Source organism: Rosa chinensis, chromosome 5 (assembly GCF_002994745.2).
Source record: "Rosa chinensis cultivar Old Blush chromosome 5, RchiOBHm-V2, whole genome shotgun sequence".
Classification (NCBI taxonomy): Eukaryota; Viridiplantae; Streptophyta; class Magnoliopsida; order Rosales; family Rosaceae; genus Rosa; species Rosa chinensis.
In genome coordinates, this window is record NC_037092.1 from 17,241,010 (window position 1) to 17,255,663 (window position 14,654).

Sequence of the window (14,654 nt, forward strand, 5' to 3'; positions counted from 1 at the left end):
TACCTATATTAATTAAGAAATCTTAAATACTTGAATATCGAGTAATTTATTTTGATACATAATACAGAGGAGTAATTGCTTTATAATTAGGATTACTATCCTCGAGGTCCCTGCATTTTCTAGATAACAAGTTTTACACTCACTTGCCCCATTGAGAGGTTACTCGGACTTAGAGACCTGGAGAAGATTAAGACTTGTGCTAATGACATTTGACTCCTCCCCGCATTTGGTATGTGCACATTATGTTTAGCATGCCTTTGGTTGTTGTGTTTATATACTTGTGATTGTATAATATAGGTGATTATTCAGAACTAGATCAGAAGATGAGGGGTCATAATTTACAAACACGAGAGCTATGAATGGTAGCGACCTAGTCAAAAATTCTTCTCCGCCGTTATGAGCTTTTGAGAGCGTCACTAGGTATGAAATTTTATTTCTCACTTATATATGAAGTTTCATTTCTCTAATTATATTAATGGACTAATAAAAAACAAACACTTTTGAAACGGACCAATCACATCAGTCTGGATTACAATACACGCGGTTGTTCGAGACTATATAATAATTTTTCTAAGAAGTAAACCTTCAGACCACTCCAAGCAAAGACATGAGCTGCAATTTATCTTCTCTCACAACATATTTTCCATTTGAACTTCCTCCATTAAAATCTGCCGTATTCTAATTTCTACCCAGCATGGCTACTGTAATTTGCAAACTCGTTATTTGATACAACCCCAAAAGAAGAAATTATGTGATGGGCAATATATCAAAACCATTCGGCCCGAAGAAACCCAAATCCCCTGGGCCCGTTACAACTGCTTTCCGAACGGCCCAACATTGAAAAGTAAGCCTTTTCTTAAAAAAAAAAAAAAAACCAGGAAAATTAAAACCCAGTGCTTCAGTGAACACGAAGAAGAAACCCATTTGCTTAAACCCCAAAAATTAAAGCATTCTAAACTCTCTCGAAAATGAGAGGAGGAAGCGCCATAGGAATCGGCAGAAAGCTCGCGAACCCATCAAGCTTCTCCATTTCCAGACAAACCCTACTTCCGTTTTCCACTTCCTCCAACAGCGGCGGTGGCGGCGGCCGTGGTCGCGGCCGCGGCGGCCCAACTCCCACCGCTCCTTCTCTCTTCAACTACCTCGCCGACCAGTTCCCGCCCCAACCCGACTCCGAATCCGACCCGCCCCCACCTCTACCAGGAGCCGGCCACGGCCGTGGCAAACTCTTATCCCAACCTCCGCCTTCCTTCGCCTCGGGGATCAAACCCGGTTCGTCCGCCGGTCGGGGCGGCTCGGGTCACGTGCAGCCCCTGGCAGAGTCACGTGAGGGAGATGATTCGGGTTTACCCAAGAAGCCCGTTTTCTTCAGACGGGAAGATGCGGAGGAGAATCTACCGGCTGGTTTGATGACGGCGTTGGGCGGAACGGGGCGGGGGAGGCCCATTTCGGGCCCGGCGGCCCAAAGTGTGGAGGAGAATCGGCAGATTGGGGCTCCGGTGGAGCCCAAGAGGGAGCCCCGGAAGCCGAAATTGACCCGGGAGGAGGCGGTGAAGCAAGCAATGGGGATATTGCAGCAGGGGGGCGGTGAGGGAGCGGAGGTTGATGGTGGTGGTGGCGGAAGAGGGAGAGGAGGAGAGAGAGGGATGAGAGGGAGAGGAGGAGGAAGAGGAAGAGGAAGAGGGAGAGGAGGGAGGGGAAGGAGAGAAGGAGAAGGAGATAGGAGAAGGCAAGGAGATGGGGATGGCGGCATTGCGCCGGGGCTTTATCTTGGGGACAATGCCGATGGGGAGAAGCTGGCTAAGAGGCTTGGCCCTGAAGTTATGAATCAGTTGACTGAAGCATTTGAGGATATGAGTAATCAAGTGCTTCCGTCGCCTTTGGATGATGCTTATGTCGACGCATTGGATACCAATTGTATGGTATGGAATTCAGTAGAATGTCCTTGCTGACTGAGCATAGTTGGTTTTGTAGGAAATTGTGTTGTCTGCTTTTTAGTTTTGGATCATAGTTTTGTGATGGGGTTGTTTATATTGATTTTGGTTTGACTTGGTTTTTGCAGATTGAGTTTGAGCCGGAGTATCTTATGGGGGAGTTTAATCAAAACCCAGATATTGATGAAAAACCGCCTATTCCTCTCAGGGACGCACTTGAGAAGATGAAGCCTTTCTTGATGGCATATGAGGGTATTCAAAGTCAAGAGGAGTGGGAGGTACATTTGCTTACTCTTGCGTCATTTTTGACAACTGATTTTGCTAATGTGCAATGTAGTTCTGTGTGACGTTATAATATTACAATGCCATAGGAGTTTGCTTGGTAGTACTTGAATTTTGATAACTCAGAGCCTCATAGGAGTTGCTTGTTAAATATCCAATATTAAAAATTTAGATGGGTTGGAACATGGAATTAGAAAACTTTTTCAAACTCATCAATAACCGTATCTTGAATTTTCTCTACTAGATTGCTATAGTACCTACCTTTTCTTGTTAATGCATAATACGCCATCAACTTTCATCAAGGCTCTGTCCCAGAATACATCACCGGATATGTCACAGATTTAGTAAGAGAAGGTGATGCTTAACTTTTAATGGAATCAAGTCCCAGAATAAACCAAACGACCAACCAAAAGTAGACTAAAAAATTAACCTACGTTTGGTATTGTCGGGGACCAAGTAGGATATTCAATTTTTTGTTCTTTTATGGTCAGATTTGATACTCAATTTTTCGGCTAAGGAACACTTCTATTGTTATTTTTTTCTTTTTCCCAGAAGCCAACAAATTCAGTATGCTGATAGTTGATATTCTTTTTCTAATCAGAAGGATACTCCCTACAATAAGTCTTTTGTTTCTCACTTTCCAGAATTACATAACTATGTATGATTCAACTTTCCTACATATTGAGAGAGACCTAGGATAAATCCAGAAAAGCTTCTTGCTCCATCAGATATCCTTCAACCAGAAAAGAAAGTGAGCTCTTTAGCAAATACCCCTCAAGCTTCAATTCAAAATTAACAGCACGTATACTCAAGAGAGTTAAAGAACTTCAAGATTCATCTATCAGTTGGACATTTGAAAAACAAAACTGCAGCAATAGGAAGTGAGAGGAAAATGGGGATTCATCCCATGTAAATTCTTCAACAGATACTCGGTACTAGATGATGAATTTTGAAGAAATTCAAAAGTAGGGGAATCTCGGCTGAAAGAACAGAAAAGATTCAAAACTTCCAATAAAGGTAGATTGACTTACTTTTAATCTATTGTTAATAGAGAAGAAGTGGACGATGGTAGAAGAGAGAAATCAATTTTATTTCAATGGTTATTCCAGAGCGTCGTTATTGTTCCCCTCCCTCCGGCATGGTGCTGAATAGCAAAGGCCAGCAAGGACGTTGCTTTTCTTTTAGATCATTAAACCTTGTTCAAAACCATTTCAAACATAGGATAGCCAGTCCAAAACCTCCTTATATAAGGCAATACCTTCTAATATCTCCTAGTTCAGTGTAACAAAATGGTCCTTGTAGTCTACTGAGTGTTATCACTTATCAATGACAGATTGAAATATTAATTTTTTTTTGTTATCATAAACTTAAAACTGGTTAATAGTGTTTAATATTTAGAAACTTTTTTGTATGAACTTCATACTTCTCGCATGTTCATGAGAAATGATATACAATTCTTCTAGGGGGGTGGTACTATTTGTTTGCTATGCTCTGACCTCTATTCTTGGATATCATCAGGAAGCCATGAAGGAGACAATGGAAAGAGTTCCATTGTTGAAGGAAATTGTCGATCAGTACAGCGGACCAGATAGGGTAACTGCAAAGAAACAACAAGAAGAGTTAGAAAGAGTTGCAAAAACTCTTCCTGCAAAAGTACCTGATTCTGTAAAGCAGTTCACTGATCGCGTGTTGCTTTCTCTCCAGGTTAAAGTTTTGTCCTTTTGCATTCTAGAACCTTGTCATGAAAAACAAGAAACCAATTTCTTTTAGCTTGTTGCTTGCTTAGGTTTTTATTTATATATTTATCTTTATTGTTTTTATTTTAATTATAACCACATTGGCTTGTAAGAATGATTTCCTGTTTGAGCCTCCTACTTAGGACATCCTGATTATGCTGTCTTAAAATTGTCTCACTGAAATACTTACTAGACTAGGTTGATCAGTTTGGCATATCCATACCAGTAAGGGTTCTGTAGCTTGGATTTGACAGTATAGAAGGATACCTGACTATTTGACTCAGTTTTTGGGACAAAGTTCCTTCTTGAGGCCTGGTGTCATAAGCAACATAATTAGATGATTTTAACTCCGTAAGTAGTGTAGACCAAAGAAATTCCCCACCCCATCCGGCGGGGTCCAACTACTGGCAAGTCCAAATTATTGCTGACTATTTGACTTGCTTAAGATCCTACTTTTTTCATATTGCTGGGGTAAAAGTACTTTCTTTCTCAATAGCATGGTCCGCATATGCATACATTTTACTACTAGTTTCTGCCCTTGGATGAGATGTGCTGCAGTAACACAATTTAGAAGGGTATGACATAATCTCAACATTGATGCTCTTGTTTCCTGTGGTCATTATACTATTCCTGTGAATACATGCTGCACATTTGGGTGCAGTTTACAATTCAATGTATTTGAATCTTTTCTCGTATTAAAATTTGTATGGAAGAAAGATAATGCATGATTATTGTTCATGACACACTTTTGATTTGCAGGGCAACCCTGGCTGGGGATTTCACAGGAAATGCCAGTTCATGGATAAGCTAACGGAAAAGGTTTCCAAGCACTACAAGTGACCGTGGAATGGTCAGTTCCTAATACTTAGTGATGAACGTGGTCACTGTCGAAGCTGATAATGCAGAAAAGAAGTGGTCAATGATGCTGTAAACTTTTCAGTTCAAGTTATTTTGCCCAAAATTTTTGTACTTGTACCATTTTTTAGTTGTTACAAAAGAATAGCTTAGTTCTCTTAGATTGTTCTACGATCAAAGAAGAATCATGGCATTTGTTTGTAATAATTTGCTATCTATGCAGCATAGCACTAGGTGAAATCATTTTCAGGCAACATGGCATTGCTTTTGATTGAATGCCATCAGTAACTGCACTGAATGTGCTGATTATGTCAATTGTGTTGTATCACAATGATAATTTGCATTTTCACTGTTGATGGTAGCTAAATCAGTTGTACTGTCTTTCTTGACCACATCTCTGGTTCATGGCCACATCTTTCCGGCTAAGGAATGGGATTGGTCGTGGGCTCTGTTCATGTTCTGGAGCTGTTCAGCTGTGGATTTGTAAGACAGCATGGTGGGATAGATTGCGATCCATTTACACAATGCTTAAAGATATAGCAACACTTTTAGCACTATTTTCATAAGTTCCAAGAACTCCATTACAAGCGGATGTTGGGGCCTGGGCTTGTAGCATAATAAACATCAATGCAACTTCGTCAACTCTTGATCCCTCATCGATTGTGTTTTAAGAAACTGCATTATTGACAATCATTCAGATAATGCAGATTATTCTTGAATCATGTGCTTCCAGAGGCTAACTCCAAGTTTATCTGATCTTAGACGTCCCCCAACTGTGTAAAAGGCCTTTCTTCTAATGCTCTTTTAGCCTTTAACATCGATCTGTTGACTTTGGTTGTCTGAGAGGTTTTGTATAATGATACATTCTTTGTATACAGGGCCTGACCTTAGAATTCAAGGACTCAAGGCGAAGCATATTTGGAGATGCTTGCAACATTTCAGCACATATAACTATTTCAACCAACTAATATATGGGTGGGGTGGGCTAAAGGTTTTTTAATTAATTAATTAATTGATTTATTTATTTTTAAACTAATTGATATAATTTTTTTATTATGAGAAGACTTTTTCGACATATACTTCGTCGCAAAATGCGTTGTTGTTGTTGTTATTATTACTACTACTGCTACTACCACTATTACTTTTATTGACTTATCATTTTGCCAGTGCTATGCATCGTTATTCTCTTTTTATTTATTTATTTATTTTCATGTGAGTCATTTCCATCATATAAAGATACACTTTTTTTTGGATGGTTTTTGATGACAAAATTTTGGTCGCTAGTGTCTCTTTTCATCATTATTTTTTTGCAGGACATATTATGTGGTATAAAGATGAAAATTTTTAACTACACCCCCTCAATTACATAATGTTCCTTATATTTTTTTGTCTCATTTTTTTCATTAAACTTCTATCTATGCCCCTTATGATAAATTAAATAATTTTTTTTTTGAATAAGGGAAAATATAAATTCATCACAAGCCAGAATAGTCCGTTACATACTCTTCCGTTGTCATTTAAGGCATAGACAGACAAGAAGTTAATGGTAGTACCCACAAGTGGTACGTACATAGAGTCTCACTCATTATACATTTAAATACGTAGAGGTAGCGGAGACCCTCCTTTAGTACTACTTCAGAGTCGCTAGAGATACATAGAGTGCACACTCGGTGCTTAGCTTCCTAAATTCAAAGAATTTATTGTAATTAGACAAACTAAAAACATAGGGATAGGCTTAAGGCAAACACCCCAGCCCACTATAGAACCCCAAAGAAGACAACCCCAGGAAAAGAGGCTCAAACTCAGGCCCAGCAAAGATTGGCTTGGCCTAAGCCCAAAACTTCATCTTCCCACCGACTGGCCGTGTACACCTCTCCGGTGTAATTCCAGCGGTCTCCTCCGCCGCGCCCCAACACTGTCCTGACGACCCACGCGGCAACGACCTCCGCTGCCACCCCCTAAGTCGCAAAGCCCCACGCCGAACCACGACGCTCCGGAATCTGCTGCACCACTTTGTGCCCTCCGATCTAGGATCCTTCACCACCACCCAGTCGCCTCTGACTCGCCGAACCTGGAAGTCCCTCGATGCGGCACCCCATCCATGAACACACAACCACCAGCTTGAAGACTCGTCGTTCAGACTCCCCTGCGAAACCCATCCAGCCTAAACCCCGAGCCAAACCCACTCCAAGAGGCTCTCAGGCACATTCAGATTCCCCGTCTGGCAGCAGTCCCTTACCGACGAGGCGAACCACTGCCGACCATGAGCGCCGCCGGACGAGAAGAGATTTTCAACCCTAGACTTCGATCAGTTCGAGTTTTGCGGAGCAGCAAGCACCCTATTCCCCTCTTATAAAGTAAATAAATGAGAAAAACTTGAAGGAAAAAAAATAGGTAGGCTATGTATTATATATTTTTATTTAATACATTCTTCTACTATAATTTTGTTGATTTATTTTGGAATCATTGCTAATTAATTCCTGCACATATCAATATGATAATTACAAATTACCTTCATTCTTTTTCACATAAATGAAGTTGGTATATCGCTAGAGATTGAATAACTTAACTTCCTTACCTTTATTGTTCTTCAAGTTGAAGAACTTTTTTTTTTTTTTTTTTTGAAATAGAAGTTGATATCATTAGATCAACAGCAAATAAGTTGTAGTCTACTAAAACTTACATAAGAGATCCGGCAAGAAAATCCGGTATAACCTACCTAAGCTAAAGCAAACCATTAAAGATCTCTGGGACGCTTAGAATTAAGCGAGAATGAAAAAACCTCGCCTATACAAGAATGCAAAAACCTCACCTCCTACGGAAAGAAATCATTCAACTAGCCCTCATTTGCCAATCAAGCAATTGTGGTCAAGCAAAACACTAGAAACGTCATAGAAGACTCATAGAAGTTTATCCAACCTCGCATAGGCTCAATACCCTAACACGTTACAGCCCAATTTGCCTCGACTTGAGCCCAAGCCCGTAGGCCCAAGTCCAAATCGAATCTTTCTTAGCAGGAAGGCTCTTGCCTCATTAGCACAAGGGGGAGCCCATGCCCAACATAATTGAACCCACAAATTTGAGCCCAACAACCCAAGCTTGAACCCAGACCCAAGGGTCCAAGCCCAAACTCGAGCCGATAGGGCAGAAACCGTAGGCTACTGCTGCCATGCCGCCTTCTCTGCCGTTAGGCCTTCCGGCGGCCAGCCTATCCTCCACTGCATCAACACTCAGTGGCTTGTCAAACCAGATGTGCCTCTCGACCGAAGTTGGAAATCAGGAGACCCAACCCGGTGCGAAGCCTCCTTGACAAGCCGGTAATCTGACCCGGATCCACTAAGTCAGCCCCCTGACGCTCTGTCTCCCTGGACGGCTGCTGATCTAATCCTGCCGCCGCCGATCTAATTGAGGGTGTATATATAAAACTTTTCAATAAAGATGCATTTTTTACTTTATCTCTACTACTACAAATGGAGGCGCTCTTTTGGTGTAAAAGGGTTTCACCATATTTTAAAGTACCCATAATACCTTTACATAACATAATTATCAAATTAAGCCAATAAAATATAAATAGACAAAAATGTAAAATTGAAAAAGTAACTAGACCACCACTATTATATGTCTAAAAAGTACACTATTCTTTTTAGTCTACTCAGTTTTCATTAACCTCACAATATCACCCGCAAGAAATGTGGACACGTTGCTAGTTTTTTTATATGACAGACTTTTGCTCAAGTGTAATTTATAGGCTCAAAGCCAGCTCTATTTGTACAGTTCATACTTGTAGCTTCTTCTTCTTCTTCTTCTTTTTTTTTTTTGGCATCATACTGTACCTGTGGTGCTCAGCCATCTCCCTGTTATTTTCTTGGTAATCAATGTTCCTCTCTGCATCAGTATCAGTGCTGTTCAATATTGACATCCCCTGGGTCTTAATTGGCTAGATTAGATTCCGATCAAGTCTTTGTATCTTCATGACAGATTAAGTCTTAAAGATCTGATGCTTTGTGTCATCCAATAATATGCGTGCTTTATTAAGCTGGTTTACTTTCTTTTACCTTATTTAGAATACTCTTACTCTTCTAACTCTCATATTGAGGAAAAAAACATGTCTGCCGTGTCAGGCAAAATCATGCATGCTTATCGTTATCGTTATCATGTCGGCAAAGAGTTGCAGATGGAGTGTGATCACTGTCATCACCTGTAACCCTGTGGCTCAGATCGGTGGAGCTTCATGCTTGGTCTAATCGATCATATAAGCACAATTACTCAAGCTTTCTATTCTTCAATATCTACCAACTTTATTCACGTCTCAACAAAAATACCCTGTCCTTAGTTAGAAGGATATGCAAGGAACAAATAAAGGCCTTGCATTTAGTCTGCCAAATATTGTCAAAGGTTTTGCATATAGTTTTGATTTCCTTGAAAGTGATTTAGCGGGATCTTAGGCCCTCACTGCATTTGCTCCCCAATTCCATTGTTTTGTTCTGTCTTTTCTCTCGTTATCTTACTCTCTCCATCTGGATGTATAAACAAATATCATATCACTACAGAATTTTCTTCAGCATCGATCATTTAAGGGTTTGAAATCATTAAAGCTCTCCAGGTTTTAACCATCGTAAAAATTATACCATAAACCTCAAGTGACCGAACACACATCAAATTAATAATAACTCATTAGACATGAACTTAGAATCCTTGCTAGTGAAACGAAGGCCAGCACGTAAATACACAAATTTCTTAGATGGAAAGAAGAGAACATATTTCTATCCTCCTAGATATTGTTTTCGAGAATATTCAAATAAGATGCGAAAATATCACTAAATACATAACAACTAATTTACGTAATTAAACATTTCCACTCCTTGAAATGAAAAATAATGGAGCAATTCCATGCCATCGATCACGTACGTAATTGTCATCTACTCCCCTAATAGATGCTTTCCTGGAAAGATATTATTTCTACGATCCCCTTTTAGAAACTGAATTAATACTCGGGATAAAATCTGTTCTTACAATCCTAATATTTCTTCTTACTGTCCTTTTTGTCATTGTGATGTAGAAACTATGGATCACTTACTTAGAAGATGTCATTTTGCTATTCAGGTTTGGTCTCAACATCAGTCTTATAATCCTCTTAATTGGAATGGTTCTCTCATAGATTGGTTAGTTCATCTTCATAATAGTAAGCTTCATGATGAGATTCTTGGTCACGTTCTAATGATTTTCTGGTCAATCTGGAACTCTAGGAATCAGGTTGTTTCTCAACAAAAGAATGCTAACCCAGTTGCTTTCTGGTTTGAAGCTTTTCGTTTAGGTCGCTCTTATTATAAGGCTAATAGACGTACTAAAGTTAATCATCATTCTGTTCATAGTTTGATTAGATAGATCCCTCTCGTCTCCGGCAACTTTTGAATGAATACTTTAGTAGAGGACACAAGACTCATTCATTTGGTATTTAGTTTTGTATCATCTTTTCTTGTGTCCTCTACTAAAGCATTCATTCAAAAGTTGAGAGATGATGGATGGGATACTCTATTTGCCAAGGTAAATTCTTTTTGTGAGGCACGTAACATAGATATTCCAGATATGAATGCTCGTTATGTTGGAAGAGGAGGTCGAGCTCGTCACCAACAAGATGATTGGACAGTTCAACATTATTACCATGTAGATATATTTTATGCTGCCATAGATTCTCAATTGCAAGAATTAAATAACCGGTTTAATGAACATGCTGTAGAGCTACTTACTCTTAGTTCAGCTTTGGATCGTACTGAAATAAGCAAGTGTTTGAAGATTGATGCCATATGTCAGTTGGTAGAAAAATTCTATCCACATGGCTTTGCAGATCATGAGAAGCAGCAACTCAAGAAACAACTTGAATTTTTTGAGTATGATGTGGTTAAAGATCAAGAGTTCAAAAGTATTTCAGCTATTTCTGATTTATCTCAGTGGTTAGTAAGAACTAAAAGATCAACAAGGTATCCACTTGTTTATAGAGTGATTGTGCTTGTGCTTACTCTTCTAGTGTCTACAGCAACTACAGAGCGATCATTTTCTGCTATGTCTATAGTCAAAACTAGGCTTCGTAACCGAATGGAGAATGACTTCTCTACAGACTCGTTACTGATGTACATTGAGAAAGAAATTGCAGAAAAATTTACCATCGACTCAATAATAGATGACTTTCGAGACATGCAAGAACATCGAGTTATGTTTTGATATATGGTTAACTGTATTCTATTCATCCTTTGGGTTGGATTTTTTTCATAGGAATTGTGTTTTATGTTTTCTTGATTGTTGGCTTACCGCTTATGAATTCTATTGAATAAGATTTTTAGATTATTGTTATACTATTGTTTTTTTTTTTTTTGACTTCCAACTTACGTTATAGTAATTCCGTTATGTGACCGACACTTTATGTCTAAACCCCCCCCCCCCCCAAGATCAAATCCTGGTTCTGCCACTGTATTCAATGACACTGGACAAATTTTTTTTTTTGAGTGGTTCAATAATATCGGTGCATGGTTAGCTAAGATTCGTCTTACTTTGTAGTTTGTAGATAATAACACACTGTACTACCCATGCAGAATCTTTATAAAAAGGATTAGTTTTGGATTTTTGGTATTAATTATTAATTAAGAACACAAAATTGAAAAGAAAATCCTCATACCAATAATTTTTCTGTTTTGAGTGTGCACTCTGTCCGTGAACAAATTTGAACACAATCCAATTCGAAAAATACTCTTTTGTGTTGGCATGAGTTATACTGTGTATTATTAGGGTTGTATATCTTGTGTATTATTAGGAATATTCTCTTCTATTTTGTTTCCTAATAGGACACGAACACATTGTATCTTGTATATATACTCCATTCTTGGAGAAGAGTAATCATACACATATTAGAAAACCCTAAAACTCCTTTGTTTCTTGGTTCCTTTTGACTTGGTATCAGAGCCGAGATCCATTCGGACTCGGTTGTGCTATTCGGTTTCCGCTGCGAGAAAATTTGTTTGCTTTTGCTCTTTTGTCTCTCGGTCTTTGTTTTGTTTGCGTTTTTTTTTTTTTGGTTCGATTGGTTTGAGAGTGGTGGTCCTTGTTCTTTTGGGAATTGATCTGTCCATCTAGTTCGTGGCTGTTGATTGGTGGTCCCCCTATTTGACCTTATTTGTTTCTTGGTTCCTTTTGACTTGGTATCAGAGCCGAGATCCATTCGGACTCAGTTGTGCTATTCGGTTTCCGCTGCGAGAAAATTTGTTTGCTTTTGCTCTTTTGTCTCTCGGCCTTTGTTTTGTTTGCGTTTTTTTTTTTTTGGTTCGATTGGTTTGAGAGTGGTGGTCCTTGTTCTTTTGGGAATTGATCTGTCCATCTAGTTCGTGGCTGTTGATTGGTGGTCCCCCTATTTGACCTTATTTGTTTCTTGGTTCCTTTTGACTTGGTATCAGAGCCGAGATCCATTCGGACTCAGTTGTGCTATTCGGTTTCCGCTGCGAGAAAATTTGTTTGCTTTTGCTCTTTTGTCTCTCGGCCTTTGTTTTGTTTGCGTTTTTTTTTTTTTGGTTCGATTGGTTTGAGAGTGGTGGTCCTTGTTCTTTTGGGAATTGATCTGTCCATCTAGTTCGTGGCTGTTGATTGGTGGTCCCCCTATTTGACCTTATTTGTTTCTTGGTTCCTTTTGACTTGGTATCAGAGCCGAGATCCATTCGGACTCAGTTGTGCTATTCGGTTTCCGCTGCGAGAAAATTTGTTTGCTTTTGCTCTTTTGTCTCTCGGCCTTTGTTTTGTTTGCGTTTTTTTTTTTTTGGTTCGATTGGTTTGAGAGTGGTGGTCCTTGTTCTTTTGGGAATTGATCTGTCCATCTAGTTCGTGGCTGTTGATTGGTGGTCCCCCTATTTGACCTTATTTGTTTCTTGATTGGTGGTCCATCTAGTTATTCTTGATTGTTGCTGACCTCCTCCTTATTGTATTGATTGGTTGCTGGACACCTTGTGGTTTCTTGGAGAAGATAATCTTCAATAAAGCCAACAGTTTGTTTTTTGAATATTTGTTTCTTTGAAGCTTTCATTGGTCAGTGCCCTTTGTTGCTCCAATTGTCACCACTTTATTTAGCTTTTACGGAAGAAAGAGATGGTGGACTTGAAGATCATTGATGGGAAAAGTGAGTCTGCAGAGACAAGTTCAGTGGCCCGTGAAGTCGTCATTGTTCAGAATGTCACAGATATCAAGTTTTGGTGTCAAACTTGATGGTACCAATTATCAGTTATGGCAAAGACTTATGAAGATCCATATTCAGGGGATTGGAAAGTGGAGTTATGTTACCGATAGTGCAGCAAGACCTATTGCAGGTCCAAAAGCTGATGAATGGGATACGACAAATAATAATGTGATGGGAATTCTTCTCAAAGCTATGACTCCGGAGGTGATGAGATTATTTGCTAACTATGATTCTCCCAAAGCAATTTGGGATTCTGTTGCTGCTACATATTATGATGGGAGTGATTTTGCTCGTGTTCATGAATTGAATGTCAAAGCTTTCAAAATAACTCAGAGTGGACAGCTTGTTGCAACTTTTTATGCAAATTTGAAGACAATTTGGCAGGAGCTTGATAAGAGGAATCCTAATCCTATGACTTGTGAAGCGGATATTAGTTCCTATCAAAATGAGCAGGACAAGATGCGTGTCCATATTTTTCTTGCTGGCTTGGACCCTCACTTTGAAGGGGCAAAGAATGAGTTATTGCGTCTTGCAACTCCACCTACGTTGGAGCAAGCTTTTGCTTATATCCGAAGAGATGAAGGTAACAAGGCTGCCGCTCAGAACCTTCATACTGAAATTTCTAGTTTGGCTATCCATGCTACATCCCCATCTACCCTAGTGCCATCTCAGAACCAGTATCAACCACGGACTCAGGGATATCAGCAGAATCAGAATTATAACCAAATGACTTGTAACTATTGCAAGGAAGCTGGACATTTCAAGAAACAATGCCCTAAGCTACGAAGGTTTAATTACAGCAATTCTGGTTGGAAAGGAGGCAATAATTCTGGAGGTCGTGGAGGACGTGGTGGTGGTCAAAGAGGCAAAGCTGCAATTCAATTAGTGTCAGAACCTGATTTCTATAGCATTGAGGGACAAGATCCCTCAAAGGGTAATGTTTCCTTGACTAAGGAAACTCGAGGTAAAATTGGTGTTGCTTTACATGTTTTTGACTTTACTGGTAGTGATACATGGATAATTAATTCTGGTGCGTCTGACCATATGACCTATGATAAGTCCTTCTTTATGTCTATGTCATCTCCCTCTATATCTCATGTGTCTAACGCGAATGGTGCATCTTTTCCGGTCTTAGGTATTGGGTCTGTTCAAGTTACACCATCCATTGTATTGCATGATGTGCTTTATGTACCTTCGTTATCTCATCATCTTTTATCTGTCTCCCAGTTGGGGTCACAAAATAAGTGCTCTGTAACCTTTTACCCAATGTATGTTATTTTTCATAATCTGTGCACCAGGGTAATCATGGGCAAGGGAGACCTGAGGGGAAGACTGTTTCACTTGGATTGCATGTACGCAGAGCCAACACAAGCATCGGAAGCACTTTGGCCCTGACATTGAATTCTGATTGATTGAGTGAACTATGGTTGTGGCACCGGCGGTTGGGTCATCCATCTTTTGGAGTTATGAAGAAGTCCATGCCTTCATTGTTTTTGGGAGTTAGTGAATCTAGCCTACATTGTGAAACTTGTGCTTTGGCTAAGAGTCATAGGTCTAGTTATCCTTCAAGTTTTCATTCTAGTACTATGCCTTTTGAGTTAATTCATTTAGATGTGTGGGGTCCTTCTAAACATT

General features: G+C 39.5%; 1 protein-coding gene across 1 annotated transcript; it reads left to right on the forward strand.

Annotated features, from left to right (window-relative positions):
* Positions 1 to 907: 907 nt before the first annotated feature.
* Positions 908 to 5,161, forward strand: LOC112166156 (translation initiation factor IF-2). Its single transcript, XM_024302931.2, has 4 exons — positions 908 to 1,922; positions 2,063 to 2,212; positions 3,735 to 3,920; positions 4,712 to 5,161. The coding sequence occupies exons 1-4, from the start codon at positions 969 to 971 to the stop codon at positions 4,790 to 4,792; spliced, it is 1,371 nt and encodes a 456-aa protein (XP_024158699.1). The 5' UTR covers positions 908 to 968; the 3' UTR covers positions 4,793 to 5,161.
* The last annotated feature ends 9,493 nt before the right edge of the window (positions 5,162 to 14,654 follow it).

Coding starts and splice junctions, on each gene's coding strand:
- LOC112166156 (XM_024302931.2), top strand. CDS start 969: ATGAGAGGAGGAAGCGCCATAGGAATCGGCAGAAAGCTCGCGAACCCA. Junction 1,923..2,062: donor CATTGGATACCAATTGTATG/GTATGGAATTCA, acceptor TGGTTTTTGCAG/ATTGAGTTTGAGCCGGAGTA. Junction 3,921..4,711: donor GCGTGTTGCTTTCTCTCCAG/GTTAAAGTTTTG, acceptor TTTGATTTGCAG/GGCAACCCTGGCTGGGGATT.